This window comes from Oncorhynchus nerka, linkage group LG9a (genome assembly GCF_034236695.1).
Source record: "Oncorhynchus nerka isolate Pitt River linkage group LG9a, Oner_Uvic_2.0, whole genome shotgun sequence".
Classification (NCBI taxonomy): Eukaryota; Metazoa; Chordata; class Actinopteri; order Salmoniformes; family Salmonidae; genus Oncorhynchus; species Oncorhynchus nerka.
Window position 1 is genome coordinate 46,750,073 of NC_088404.1, and position 15,489 is coordinate 46,765,561.

At 41.2% G+C, this 15,489-nt stretch overlaps 1 protein-coding gene and 1 long non-coding RNA gene across 4 annotated transcripts; one reads left to right on the forward strand and one right to left on the reverse strand.

Moving 5' to 3' along the window:
* Positions 1-128: 128 nt before the first annotated feature.
* On the reverse strand, positions 129-15,049 carry parvb (parvin, beta). 3 transcript variants are annotated; one of them, XM_029668362.2, is made up of 13 exons: positions 14,755-15,049; positions 5,464-5,553; positions 4,569-4,639; positions 4,362-4,464; positions 4,049-4,189; positions 2,595-2,710; positions 2,440-2,498; positions 2,321-2,340; positions 2,159-2,220; positions 1,989-2,057; positions 1,756-1,857; positions 1,563-1,635; positions 129-1,117 (listed from the first exon to the last, which is right to left on the reverse strand). In XM_029668362.2, the coding sequence occupies exons 1-13, from the start codon at positions 14,867-14,869 to the stop codon at positions 1,041-1,043; spliced, it is 1,098 nt and encodes a 365-aa protein (XP_029524222.1). In that variant the 5' UTR covers positions 14,870-15,049; the 3' UTR covers positions 129-1,040. The 3 variants fall into 3 exon arrangements, with proteins under 3 accessions (XP_029524222.1, XP_029524224.1, XP_029524223.1); XM_029668364.2 differs by lacking the exon at positions 14,755-15,049 and adding an exon at positions 13,019-13,125; XM_029668363.2 differs by lacking the exon at positions 14,755-15,049 and adding an exon at positions 7,786-7,916.
* LOC135573405 (uncharacterized) lies at positions 8,525-12,621 on the forward strand. The gene is made up of 2 exons (XR_010464729.1): positions 8,525-11,986; positions 12,089-12,621. It is a non-coding gene; the product is annotated as an uncharacterized LOC135573405 (long non-coding RNA).
* Positions 15,050-15,489: the final 440 nt, after the last annotated feature.

Sequence of the window (15,489 nt, forward strand, 5' to 3'; positions counted from 1 at the left end):
GCTAAAACGAACCCAGAAGGCTTGTGATGCGGAGTTCTAATCTACAGCCCACTTCTGACTCACTTTGAAGGCAAACTAAGAAAGCGAACGTTCATGTATAAAGTGTATAATTACAGCAGCACACGCTGTCTGAGTTGAAACATTTATTTTGGGATGGACAGACATCGAAGCAGATACATACAAGCAGTGTGACAAGCTGCTCTCCTGGCGATCCAGACTTGACTCATCCCTCTTAATAATTTACCCTCGGTCTAAGATGCATGAGTGGACTCCTGTAGGCCACATGCAGCTCTCTGGTCTCTCGCTCTCTGCTACATCGCGGTGGAGAGCCTCGCTAGCTGTTCTCCGGGAGGTCTACTGGGAATCGTCTGAAGGGCAGGTTAATACCACAATGCTTTGTGGCTCTCTCGGGTACAGTAGGAAGAGAATAACATGGCACTTAAGGTGAAAGGCAACAGGGTCAGCATCGGGTAAGAAATATGGCTTGAACCTGTCCATATAAACAATCGGAGAAATCTAAAAGTACTGTTAGAATTCATTCATATCATATTTTGGAATGGCAACATACAATAGAACAATAGATGTAGTAACAATACCATAATAATGATATGGGAATAATGAATAATGTACAAAGCTTTCTGAGATATGATATACAGCAAGTCTTAGCATATGCAACAGTGGATCATAAATATTTTCTTATAAAGCAGCAGTGGCTTTTTTTGCATAAAATACAAAACCCATGTTTTCCAATTGCATGAATCATTCTACAGTGTTGACTGAGTACTAAAACATGAAACATACGTGTGCTTGGGTAGGGTTAGCATAAAGGAGGATTTAAATAGTGACATTGGGGAGATGAAATAGAAACATTCGGAGTCTCTTCAGACCATCCCACTGATACAAGGAGTGGGCCTTTGGTTTAGTCCCAGTGGGTTCCTCAGGGGTTCAGACATCAGCCAGTGTGAATCTAGCACAAACACAGTGCCTTCATTCTCCTCACACTGTACTGTGGCTGTGTCTGTGCGTGTGGCAGGCAGACATCACTCGGAGTTCTTATAGTTGGTGAACAGGTTGTACAACACCCTCAAGGTAGACTTCAGGTTCAAGTTCACAACGTCTAGAACCGAACAAGACACACAAATGAAGTCAAAAGTTATTCAAAACAAACAAACAAACTGCTCCCAGAGGAAAGATCACAAACACACACAGAAAAGAAATAGGCAAGTCAAGGTAGTTTATGCTGCTTGACTGATTCTGAGTAATATTGGTATGCAAAAATAAAAATGAAAACACCCACACATCTTGTGAGACTTTATATTCAGAATGATAAGAGTTGGCAGGGTTAGGTTGGGTGTGTGGGTCAAAGGCTGGCTTAGACATACACCAATGTTCAAGTATCTAAAGTGAGGCAACAGCTACGCCTATTGGACATCTATGGCATTACAGCTGCTCATGTGTCATAAACTCTCCGAAGCATAGCCTACCTAAACCAAGCGTCCCTTTCCAACTGAATTCACGCTACCTGCATTCCCCCACCATGTGTTACTGGCTTTCTACTATACCTTCCGGCCTGGCTTTGGGTTTCTTCAGGCCTCCGTCCTGCATTAGTTCAAAGGCAAACGCCACGTTGTGAACCTGAGGGGAACCGGGAGAGAGGATCAACCGGAGGAAACTGCTAAGAGTCGGACTAAAGAACCACCATGTCTACAAGTCCACCACTTACAGAGAAACACCACTTCTAATAATCCTACCTACCTTCTGCTCAAAGTTCTCTGGTGTGAGGAAGAAGTTGTAGAGGGGGACAAAGTAGTTCTCCAGCAGTCCCATCAGCAGCACCAGGTACACACCATCAGCAAACTGAACACAAGAATATAAAAACCACATGACGATATGGAGGAAAACTCACTGTATCTTATGCCCAGTAGCTACAGTATGTTATGTTGATTGAGCTGTTGTGTTTTTAAATAAAGCACCATCAGATTTCTAACCTGGGACTCCAACTCAGTGACCTCCAGGTTCAGCTTGTTCAGGTGTTTGTTCACAAAGGTGACGAGGGACTGATGGAGAGAGGTATAAAAAAAAAAATTTAAAGAGTAAAGTATGAAGGAACCAAACACAATGCCTTCTGCAGGTTTGAATCTCTCTTCAAATATTTTACCTTCTTCACAACGTTGAGCTTGTCCGGTGCATGATCCAGGAGGGTGTCAAATGCATCCCTTTCTGAGAAACAGGAGATAATCATCTTTTTTTAAAAACATTTTTAACTCCACATTAATCAAATTTTACAACCGACCTCAATGTTCAACCAACAAGTACTCACCAAATCTACCCATCATCATCCTAGAAAGAAGATAAAGAAAAGCGGAATTGTTACACCTGTATACTGTAAGGACTTCCACGGAAACTGAAAACAACAACCGATATAACGGAAGTACATACTCTGTAGTGCTCGTCAGCTCCTTAGTCACATGAGACGTCTGCAGTATGCCTTCTCTTTTCTAAAACAATCAAACCCACCAAAACACACAGGTCAACGAGTCATCCTCATGACGTGTAATAGATAACAGATGTCAACGTGTGCTGTGTCTCCGTACCTTGACCACCACCACCTGTACAGAGACGTGCTCTGGCAGTCTGATGGGGGCCAGGTAGTGCATGGCCAGAGCCACCAGCAGGTACACTATGGCCACCAGGTTCTTAGCATGGATAGCTGTGGACGGCAGAGGAGACCAGAAGAGGGCGTTGTGAGCCGTGACATCACTTTGAATTACCATGGCTAGAATGACTTGACCATGGTTGAATAGTGTGCTATATTCACTTCAGTACTACTGTAATTCAGGTGAAATAAGGTGAAATACAGTTCAGTACTACTGTAATTCAGGTGAAATAAGGTGAAATACAGTTCAGTACTACTGTAATTCAGGTGAAATAAGGTGAAATAAAGTTCAGTACTACTGTAATTCAGGTGAAATAAGGTGAAATACAGTTCAGTACTACTGTAATTCAGGTGAAATAAGGTGAAATACAGTTCAGTACTACTGTAAATCAGGTTAAATACAGTTCAGTACTACTGTAACTCAGATTAAATACAGTTCAGTACTACTGTAAATCAGGTTAAATACAGTTCAGTACTACTGTAAATCAGGTTAAATACAGTTCAGTACTACTGTAAATCAGGTGAAATACAGTTCAGTACTACTGTAAATCAGGTTAAATACAGTTCAGTACTACTGTAACTCAGGTTAAATACAGTTAAGTACTACTGTAAATCAGGTTAAATACAGTTCAGTACTACTGTAAATCAGGTGAAATACAGTTCAGTACTACTGTAAATCAGGTGACATACAGTTCAGTACTACTGTAACTCAGGTTAAATACAGTTCAGTACTACTGTAAATCAGGTTAAATACAGTTCAGTACAACTATAAATCAAGTAAAATACAGTTCAGTACTGCTGTAAATCAGGTTAAATACAGTTCAGTACTACTATAAATCAAGTGAAATACAGTTCAGTACTACTGTAAATCAGGTTAAATACAGTTCAGTACTACTGTAAATCAGGTGAAATACAGTTCAGTACTACTGTAAATCAGGTGAAATACAGTTCAGTACTACTGTAACTCAGGTTAAATACAGTTCAGTACTACTGTAAATCAGGTTAAATACAGTTCAGTACAACTATAAATCAAGTAAAATACAGTTCAGTACTGCTGTAAATCAGGTTAAATACAGTTCAGTACTACTATAAATCAAGTGAAATACAGTTCAGTACTACTGTAAATCAGGTGAAATACAGTTCAGTACTACTGTAAATCAGGTGAAATACAGTTCAGTACTACTGTAAATCAGGTTAAATACAGTACCTATGGTAATATTCAACAAGAAGATAATGTATCTATTTAAAGACTTAGGATACCATAACAGAACTGATCTGTAGCAGCGATTGTGTAAAAGTATGTGTCTGATGGTCTGTGAACCCTTACGTTAGTCCTGTGTGTCAAGCTGGATATTGAATGACTGTATTTTCAGGGCTTAGTGAACAACTCACAGTCGACGCTCCACTCGATGGACCAGCCGTGAGGCCGGAGCAGCTCGTTGACGGCCTCCAGTACCGTCTGTAGCTTCTGTTTCTGTCCTATCTCTGACTGGGTCACCTCAGCCACGTTCAGTTTACGCCCAGACAGCTTCTCTGTCACCGGGAGAGAGGAGTTACACGGTTATGCAGATCTGTATACTATAACATTCATCCGAATACTGTGTACTGCAAAGTTACCTTTTCAACCCTATCATTTGATGTACAAACAATCAAACACAAGTTCAGCCACAGACACTACACAAAGTCCAAGCTAATTCTGCCTTACCAAATAATTTCTGAAGCACCTGTCCATCATAGCAATCCTCCTCCAAGCCTTTGACGATGATCCTGTCCTCTTCCAGCTCATTGTTGATCCAGTCTATCAATACCTAGGAACAAGAACATACAGTTGAAGTGTCAGGTGTGGATCTGTTACCGGTGTTTGATCTACAGCATACAGAGAGAAATACTAAGCAATGCATAAGACACCTACCCTCTGAAGATCTTTGAATTTTGGATTCTCCCTTGAGGTCGGATCCAGCATGTTCCTCTCAGCATTCTCTTCTAAGAAAGGCATGATGGGAGAAAGACACTCAGCTGTGAAGCCAGAGGGATCTAACTAATACATGGTGGAAGTGGACACATATTCTGACACATTCGAAGACCTCACACACACACACACACACTCAGTCCTCTTCTCCTGTAGAGAGCACAGTTATCTTAAATCATAGAGTGAATCGGTTTGGTGATGAGGGGAATTATTAAGACACAGGGTGTTGTCCTAACTCCACCCCTCTGCACATTGCTCTTTCATTTCCTCTTCCACCAAAGGTCACTCACAGTCACAATTAGTTCCCGGAGTGCCCAGAAGTCACCCCCAAATCAGCTTCAGTAAGGTCTCCATACATAACCTCGTAACCCTCAGGCATCAACGAGTACAGTTGTCACCAAAGGCCAAAAGTGTCATCAACAGTCCACCAAAGGCATCAGAAGTAAGTGACCAATACACCTACAAGACTGAAGTGGAATGACAACAAATGGCACAACAGCTTTGGATACATAAGATTCTGTAGATGAGAGAGGCTCTGGTTTGTCCAGGAGGCCTACAGATACATTCCAAGTAGAATCCTTTCCCCCAGAGGGTTCTACATGGAACCCAAAAGGGTTCTACCAGGAACCAAAAAGGGTTCTCCTATGTACTGTATGTATGGAGGTTAGCATTAGGAGTTTGAGTTGGTGTTACCGAGCAACACAGAAACATGGTGTACGTATGAAGGTTAGTTTTAGGGTAAGGGTTTGAGTTGGTGTTACCGAGCAACACAGAAACATGGTGTACGTATGAAGGTTAGTTTTAGGATAAGGGTTTGAGTTTTAGGAGTTCTTGTTACCCAGCATGGTGTCCTCAGGGTGGATTTCAGTCCCAGAGGGCAGCATGGGAGTGTTGATGGCATTCTTCCCCTCCTCATGAAGGTCACTCACTGAGGACAGGGACAACAGAGAGGACCCAGCATTAGATAAACATTTTTAGTCAGTAGCATTAACCTCAGAATGACCCCCACCACACACATACACACAGTTTCAGTTTCAAATTGTATAAGTCGTATGTACGGGATACGCATGGTGTACATCGTCCAATCGTCACGACAACGCAACAACAATACAAAAATAAGGAAAGACAAGAATATGAACATAAAGTAAATGGCTCTGTTGGAGTAGAAGAAACAACAACGCACAGCTCAAGTTTCAGGTGTAGATCTGTTATCAGTGTGTTCAACAAGTGACAGTGTCTAGAAAGAAATACTAGGCTATGGATAAGAGCCTAGCACACACACACACACACACACACACACACACACACACACACACACGTGAAGATATTTATATTTCCCATTCTATTAAAGCTCAGTGAGAGGACACACACACAGCACACCCCACAGCTGTCTAAGGGTGGCGGCAGTGGGCTCCTCTGTGTGTGTGTGTGTGTGTGTGTGTGTGTGTGTGTGTGTGTGTGTGTGTGTGTGTGTGTGTGTGTGTGTGTGTGTGTGTGTGTGTGTGTGTGTGTGTGTGTCTACCCAACTGTCTGGTGTGAGGGGGGGGGGTTAACACACTGCCTGGAGCCTAAGACTGACGCCACACCTTCTCCATGGGTAGTTCTAAACTAATACTAATCCAGAAATCTAATGGCTCTATTAGTGAATGGATGATAACAAGCAGTCAATAGGACGCATCGACATGAATTCGCTGATCACTGAGGACGTAAATAGTCTCTTGTGACTGTTAAGCACATGTAATACTTGATCCTGGGTTCCAGAGATTAGGCTGTAAACAAACCACAAGATGAAGCCAAACCACTCTGTTGCTGAGCTGAGCTTTGATTCACCTTCACTGACACAGGCTGACGTTACCTCTGGGATTTGGCTAGTGTCTACATTTAGGCCTCTAACCCTAATGGCTACATTCCTTTCATCTTCCTCTGCGGCAGAAAACAGTAGACAGTGCATTTAAGGTATGCAGAAAACAGCAGACAGCACATTTAAGGTATGCAGAAAACAGTAGACAGTGCATTTAAGGTATGCAGAAAACAGCAGACAGCACATTTAAGGTATGCAGAAAACAGTAGACAGTGCATTTAAGGTATGCAGAAAACAGCAGACAGCACATTTAAGGTATGCAGAAAACAGCAGACAGCACATTTAAGGTATGCAGAAAACAGTAGACAGTGCATTTAAGGTATGCAGAAAACAGCAGACAGCACATTTAAGGTATGCAGAAAACAGTAGACAGTGCATTTAATGTATGCAGAAAACAGCAGACAGCGCATTTAAGGTATGCATAAAACAGTAGACAGTGCATTTAAGGTATGCAGAAAACAGCAGACAGCAAATAAGGTATACAGAAAACAGTAGACAGTGCATTTAAGGTATGCAGAAAACAGTAGACAGTGCATTTAAGGTATGCAGAAAACAGCAGACAGCACATTTAAGGTATGCAGAAAACAGCAGACAGCAAATAAGGTATACAGAAAACAGTAGACAGTGCATTTAAGGTATGCAGAAAACAGCAGACAGCACATTTAAGGTATATAGAAAACAGCAGACAGAGCATTTAAGGTATGCAGAAAACAGCAGACAACGCATTTAAGGTATGCAGAAAACAGCAGACAGCACATTTAAGGTATGCAGAAAACAGCATACAGCGCATTTAAGGTATGCAGAAAAGGGATGTTGTTGATGTTGGGGAGAGGAGTAGTCCTCTGTAGTTTCTAACGATGTCCTATCTGATTTGCCCTGCTGTAGAGCTCAACCACAAGCCAGCGGGCCTGCCTGCATCACACACCAGATCAGCATTTCCTTTCCAATTACAGTCCTGCGTTTCATCATAATTGTGCTATTTCCTCCCACTGTGACTCTGTCCAGTACATCTGTGATACAATCGAATGAGTGAAAACTACTGCTAAGGATTTGACCAAAGCCCTCCCAAACAATAATATAGCCAAATAATACTGCCGTAGAAATGTAATGTGTCAATAGATCACAACCGAAGCTGAATCTGGATTACAAACACAAACACAAACGGGTCCCTAAACAGCAACATACCAGCAGCACTCACAAAATGTAAATACGGTACAGGGTATGCTTCCCCATTCATAAATCAGAGTTCCATAAGCAGCCAGCCCTTCCAGCCAATCCCACCAAGTCAAACAGAACTACCTTGTTTCTTCCTCTTGGTCCCACATAGTAGGCCCGCCATGTCTCCAGAAATTAGCCCAGGGATCCCAGAGGTGCTCAGAGAGTAGCAGCGAAGTGAAGGTATAGTGATAGAGAGAGTGTGTGTGTGAGAGTGTGTGTGAGGTCCTGCCTGGTGGGACTAGGCAGTGGCCGAGGCATCATCACGTGTTTATTTCTGTCACAACCCCCCCAACCTTGCGGTCCAGTTACAGGAGCAGAGGAGGGGTGTGTGTGTGTGTGTGTGTGTGTGTGTGTGTGTTGGTTCTTCTATCCTTGTGGGGAGCATCCCCCAAAGATAGTAAAACAATAACAACTAGGTTACAACTTTTATTTTTTATTTTTTTATTTAACTAGGCTAGTCAGTTAAGAACAAATTCTTATTTTCAATGACGGCCTAGGAACAGTGGGTTAACTGCCTGTTCAGGGGCAGAACGACAGATTTGTACCTTGTCAGCTTGAGATTTGAACTTGCAACCTTCCGGTTACTAGTCCAACGCTCTAACCACTAGGCCACCCTGCCGCCCCCTAACTAGGGTTAGGTTTAGAATTAGGGTTAGGGTTACGGGTTAGATAAAATAGGATTTTGAATGGAAATTAATTTTAGGTCCCTACAATGATAGGAGAACACCAAATGTGTGTGTGTGTGTGGGGGTGGGTGGGGGGATTACCAGGGCAGGAACAGAACTGGAACTGCAACCACAATAGCGGAACACTACCGAACTAACCCTGGGGACGCTAGAGACAACACAGGACAGGACAGAAGGCATGTATACTACTACACTACACTACTGCACTGACATGGACCATGTTGTGTTTGTGTACCCAATCTAGCAGCAGCAGTACTGCGTAGGAAGGTGCACGGTAACACAATATGATTAAACTATCATACTGCATAGGAGAACAGTCTAATGCTGGATAAACTCAGACAGCAGTGTGATGTTCCTGTTTTTTGTTTTTATGATAATCCCAGGTAAGCTACGTATGAAAAACCCAACAGGCTATCTTTCTTGGTTAGAGATGTTCTTTAGTGTACAACTTCATCCTTATGCCGTAAGCGTTGCTTTCAGATCTTAAAGGTCCAATTTTTATCTCAATATCAAATGATTTCCTGGTAACAATTAAGTAATTTACTGTGATTGTTTTCAATTAAAATGGTCAAAAAGAAACAAAAATAGCATCTTAGCAATTTCTCAAGAAACAATTTTGCTAGGGACTGCATGGGAGTTGTCTGGGTGGAAAACTAGCTGTAGTTGGCAGAGAGGTTTGGAACTCTCTTTCTTATTGGTCTATTAAAGAATTTACCACCTGGTGATGTCACAAGGCAGGCCAAAACTAAATCCCACCACAACAGGCTGACATTTCTTACACTAAAAGATATGGAGTCATTATCATAATTTTCAAAATGTCACAGTATTATTCCAACCTCATAGTGTGTAAATACACACTATATACAAAAGTATGTGGACAGCCCTTCAAATTTGCGGATTTGGCTATTTCAGCCACACCCGTTGCTGACAGGTGTATAAAATCGAGCATACAGCCATGCAATCTCCATAGACAAACATTGGCAGTAGAATTTTGGCCATGTACTGTTATAATCTCAACCCGGCACAGCCAAAAGAGGACTGGCCACCCCTCAGAGCCTGGTTCCTCTCTAGGTTTCTGCCTTTCTAGGGAGTTTTTCCTAGCCACTGTGCTTCCACATCTGCATTGCTTGCTGTTTGGGGTTTTAGGCTGGGTTCCTGTATAGCACTTTGTGACATCGGCTGATGGAAAAAGGGCTTTATAAATAAATGTGATTGATTGAATGGCCTTACTGAAGAGCTCAGTGTCTTTCAAGGTGGCACCGTTGAGCAGCCCCGGTCCACTGTAAGTGCTTTTATTGTGAAGTGGAAATGTCTAGGAGCAACAACGGCTCAGCCGCGAAGTGGTAGACCACACAAGCTCACAGAACGGGACCGCCGAGTGCTGAAGCGCGTAAAAATGGATTGTCCTCGGTTGCAACACGATTCCAAACTACCTCTGGAAGCAACATCAGCACATTACCTGTTCATCGGGAGCTTCGTGAAATGGGTTTTCATGGCCGAGCAGCCTATTCCTCTTAATATAATTACACTCATTTAGTTCTACCCCCGGCCTTGCAGTGAAATAAATCACCAGCCAGCTTCTTTGCAGGCATTATATGAAACACCTGTCATGGTTAAGACCATTAGCAGAGTGGAGTAGGCAGAAGACTGCAGTCAATCGACAAAAACAACAACATACCACCAGCAATTTAGCTGCAAGCTGGAGGTAAAGTGTGTCAAATTCATGGTGTAAATATCATCTAAATATACCCATTCAATGAAGATGAAAAGCTTACATCTCCTTATATCTCAGTAGATTTTCAATGTAAAACAAGGTTCCCGTGCCCCCTGGGGGAACTTGATTTACTGTGACCCGGGGAAAGTTATTTATGCCTCAGTGAGACAGGCAAGGCCTTAAATTTAGCTCAGTTTATTTATGTCGGACAGGCAGCATAGGCATGAGTGACTAAACGGACACAGAATCCACACACACCCACTCTCCAGTGCTGAGATGACCATGTCACAACCCTGGACCTGGGCTATTCAGAGCTTTCAGTTGACCCGTCATTAGCTATGATGACAGTCATGCTGACTCTACTGGTAAACCTTCACTGATTTATAACACTTATCAGGCTTCAGAAATAACATTACATAAAGGAACATCATTTCAACGGAGAAAACCATCGCAATCAAATATTTCTCTATAACTGCCAAGAGACGGTTCTAATATATATACTGTATATACACAGTGCCAGAAACTATTCATACCCCTTGGCTTATTCCACCATCTTGTTGTGTTACAGCCTGCATTCAAAATGTATTACATAAAAAAAATGTCTCGCCCATCTACACACAAATACCCATAATGACAATGTGAAAATATGTTTTTAGAAATGTTTGCAAATTTGTTGAAAATGAAATACAGTAAACTTTCAAAAGTTTGGGGTCACTTAGAAATGTCCTTGTTTTTGAAAGAAAGGCTCTTTTTTTGTCCATTAAAATAACATCAAATTGATCAGAAATATAGTGTAGACAATGTTAATGTTGTAAATGACTATTGTAGCTGGAAACGGCAGATTTTTTTATGGAACATCTACATAGATGTACAGAGGCCCATTATCCGCAACCATCACTCGTGAGTTCCAACGCCACGTTGTGTTAGCTAATCCAAGTTTATAATTTTAAAAGGCTAATTGATCATTAGAAAACCCGTTTGCAATTATTTTAGCACAGCTGAAAACTGTTGTGCTCATTGAAGAAGCAATTCAACTGGCCTTCTTTAAACTAGTTGAGTATCTGGAGCATCAGCATTTGTGGGTTCAATTACAGGCTCAAAATGGCCAGAAACAAAGACCTTTCTTCTGAAACTCGTCAGTCTATTCTTGTTCTGAGAAATTAAGGCTATTCCATGCGAGGAATTGCCAAGAAATTTAAGATCTCGTACAACGCTGTGTACTACTCCCTTCACAGAACAGCACAAACTGTCTCTAACCAGAATAGAAAGAGGAGTGGGAGGCCCTGGTGCACAACTGAGCAAGAGGGCAAGTACGTTAGAGTGTCTAGTTTGAGAAACAGACGCCTCAGAAGTCCTCAACTGGCAGCTTCATTAAATAGTACGCGCAAAACACCAGTCTCAACGTCAACAGTGAAGAGGCGATTCCGGGATTTCAGCTTTTAATTTTGTCTACATTTCTAAACATGTCTACAAACAAAATTCAATTTTGACATTATGGGGTATTGTGCGTAAATTAGAGACAAAAATCTCAATTAAATACATTTTAAATTCAGGCTGTAACACAACAAAATGTGGAATAGGTAAAGGGGTGTGAATACTTTCTGAAGGCACTATATATAGTGCAGTTGGAAAGTATTCAGACCCCTTCACATATTCCACATTTTGTTACGTTACAGCCTTATTCTGAAATGGATAAAATAGTTTCCCCCTACTCAATCTACACACAATACCCCCATAATGACAAAGCAAAAACAGATTTGTAGACATTTTTACACATGTACACGTTTACACGTACAAGTCTCTTCTTCTTATCGGTGTCCTTTAGTAATGGTTTCTTTGCAGAAATTTGACCGTGAAGGCCTGATTCATGCAGTCTTCTCTGGTGAGTTGGTGTTGAGATGTGTCTGTTACTTGAACTCTGTGATGCATTTATTTGGTCTGCAATTTCTGAGGCTGGTAACTCTAATGAACTTATCCTCTACAGCAGAGGTAACTGGGTCTTCCTTTCCTGTGGCGGTCCTCATGAGAGCCAGTTTCATCATAGCGCTTGATGGTTTTTGCGACTGCACTTGAAGAAACTTGAAACATTCAAAGTTCTGTCGTTTCTCTTTGCTTATTTGAGCTGTTCTTGCCTTAATATGGACTTGGTCTTGTACCAAATAGGGCTATATCCTGTATACCACCCTTATCTTGTCACAACACAACTGATTGGCTCAAACAGATTAAGAAGGAAAGAAATTCCCCAAATGTACTTTTAACAAGGCACACCTGTTAATTGAAATGAATTCCAGGTGACTACCTCACGAAGCTGGTTGAGAGAATGCCAAGAGTGTGCAAAGCTATCATCAAAGCAAAGGGTGGCTATTTGAAGAATCTCAAATGTAAAATAAATTTAGATTTGTTTAACACTTCTTTGGTTACTATATGATTCCATATGTGTTATTTCAGTTTTGATGTCTTCACTATTATTCTACAATGTAGAAAATAGTAAAAAATAAAGAAAAACCCTGGAATGAGTAGGTGTGTCCAAATATTTGACTGGTACTGTACATCATTCAAATGTTTTAATTTGTTAATGTAAAAATTGTACTCTGTATTATACAAATACTTTCCCTGTGAAAATGAGTGCTGGGGACATGTCAAAAGCCCATTTATTCAGTGTAATTTGAGAAGTTAGTTAGGTGACTGACTGTATTATACAAACATTCATTTATTTTTTTACATTTGCAGGGGAAATGCAGTCGGTCACCTAATTAACTTCTCAAATTACACTGTACAAATGGGCTTTTGATATGTCCCCAGCACTCATTTTCACAGGGAAAGTATTTCTCTATAGCTACTCAAGCAAATCATTTCTAGATTATACATTTACTACATAGACTAGAAAAAAAAGTGAAACAAAAAGAAAACTTACTTGTGGGAGCATTTTCTGAGGTAGACATTGCTGTAACACTAAAATAATATTTCCCTCAGTCACACCCATTAAGACATAATGGAGACACTCGTCATTATAATACATTTAAGGCCATGACTAGCACTTTTTACTGACTATTATCCCTCTTAAGTTCAGTGCGGTGGTGATTGACACTAGCCTTAAAAGAACACATCAGGGAGAGAGATACTTCCTTTCCGTTTATCTGCAGAAACAGTCACAAACACATGATATCTAGGTCCGGCACACACAGCAGGAATCTGAGTTCAACACATAGCAGTAATACAGCTATTATAACAGACGTTTATTTTCTTCAGAAGACCTTATAATGTGCATTTGGCCTTGATCACAAGCTGCTGTTCATAGTCTCAAACTGAGAGTTGCAACGTGTACACTTATTGGGCAAATCATAGAGTACTGAATGTGTGGTTTCCATTTAGATTTTTTTTGAAGGCAACAAGCTCTCTCAGGCACCCCTTCAGGATACACAGAGACTAAAGGAAATTTCCCAAAGAGCGAAATTGAATATAGAAAATGCCTAAAGTAATTACCCAGTGAATGTACAGTTAGGCCTATACCACTCAGCTAATTCGTTTTGTCTGGTTGTGATCTTTCTGAGTTAAAAAAAGACTACATCCAACCTGACCTGGCTACACTTTTCAGTCATTCACTGAATACATCTATTTGTATTTATTTATTCTGCATTTATCACAGAAAGCGCTGTCTTGAGACTGTTCTTCCATCCCCCCAGGCCAGGGTTATCATCACTTTCACCAGTCGCCACAAAGGGGCACTATTTAGCTGTGGTATAAGTAACAAACACGGAACATGAGCTTTACCTTCAGGAAATCTATTCCCCCTTAATAGAGCACGTGCCCAGAACACATATAGGAGGTACTGAGTCCTGATGACTGGAATTTACTGGGGTTCCACAGCAATTGCAACCTAGCCTCCATTCTTCTGCCTTTAGAGTTCCTTATATAGAAAATGACAAACACATGGCCAGGCAGGGAGGGACTGACACACACACATACACAGGGGCCGAATCTTGCAGCTGTTCATACTAGACAGAGAGTTGGGAAGTGGGCTTCAAAATGGCTTGGTAAATAAATGAAAAGGTGAAACTGCACAACTAGGACAGTCCAAACGTTATTCAAAAGAGAAGAGAAAGTAAACATCATGGGACAGTAATCCTCTTACTCCTTATCTTAATAACCTTGCATTCTTGGCATAGGTGATGACCATCTGATCTATTTATGTTTATTACATCATGAGGAATGCCACTTGCCAGTCTACTTTCTTTGTGTTTTTTCTTCTTCTATTCACTTTGAAACTTCCCAAGGTTGAGAGAGTATTTCGTTGATGTTTTTATTTTATTAATTTTTTTACAAAAAGTATAACTTGCCATGTATGATTTGTATTGAAGTCCAATGTTTTATAATAGTAGGCTACTTCTGATCATAGCCATTTCAATGGCTTGAAATAAAGATGAGAAATATTTGACATGGATGTGGCTCATGCAACCCGGTTGTTGTTCTTTATTCCAACTAAAAAGGTTTTATGAAGTCATATCCTACATTTAGACCCATGTCAATATAACGTATTGATGGGAAACGTAAATTACAGCACCATGGACAGCGGGGAATAAAACGGATACACAAATGAGTGTTATGACAATGTATAACGTCACGCTTTAGGGAATTAAGTGTATACGTTACCTTCTTTGGACTTCTTCTTTCTAACCAGCGTTCCTCCTAATTTTCCAAGGAAAGATTCGTCCTTTTTCATCTTGCCTGACTGCGAAATCGCTGACCTAACAGGAGCTCCAGCCATCTTTGAGCGACGGTCAACTAACTGTTCGCTGCAGCTCAATTCTGTGAAACCTCAATCCCCGTGATTCATTGAACACCTGGAATTAAGTCCGCTGGCAGGAAAAAGGACGTGGACAACACTTCGGGCGGGTAGCGGTAACAATAGGAGGAGAGGAGCGCCCGTTTGACTTCAATGGACCGGATGACTCAGTTAGCAGACAAGGCATCGCCTTTATTATTGGCTGCCCGACAGCGCCGGTCAATGGCTGGATGTCGGTTGTCCCATGAGAGGAGAGGATGCGTCACACAATAGCCCATAGAGGGACTGCTTGATGCATAACAATTTGTCATAGGCAGAACCACATCTAATACTCTGAGGAACTAATACATAATTTGCCATTTCCATGTATTTTGGAAGTAGTGTTTTACAGCAGTATTTCTGTGGTATGCTCTAGAAAATAGGTTTTTGCTTTTGACACAGATCACAGCATTGTCTACATCTTGTCTGCCCAACAGCTCGCTGCATCCTCTGTATGAATAATGATACTAATACTATTAATATTAATACTGAATGACCCTATGACTTAACTTCATTTGCACAAACAGGAAGTTGTTTCTCAATTTCCATCACACATGGACTGA

Bases quoted from the DNA above. Each gene is read 5' to 3' on its own strand.
- parvb (XM_029668362.2), bottom strand. From the start codon at position 14,869: ATGGCTGGAGCTCCTGTTAGGTCAGCGATTTCGCAGTCAGGCAAGATG. The intron at 5,554-14,754 runs GTAACGTATACA...CCCTGTCCTCAG, and splicing joins AAAGAAGAAGTCCAAAGAAG to TGAGTGACCTTCATGAGGAG. The intron at 2,058-2,158 runs GTAAAATATTTG...TCTCTCCATCAG, and splicing joins AGCTCAACGTTGTGAAGAAG to TCCCTCGTCACCTTTGTGAA.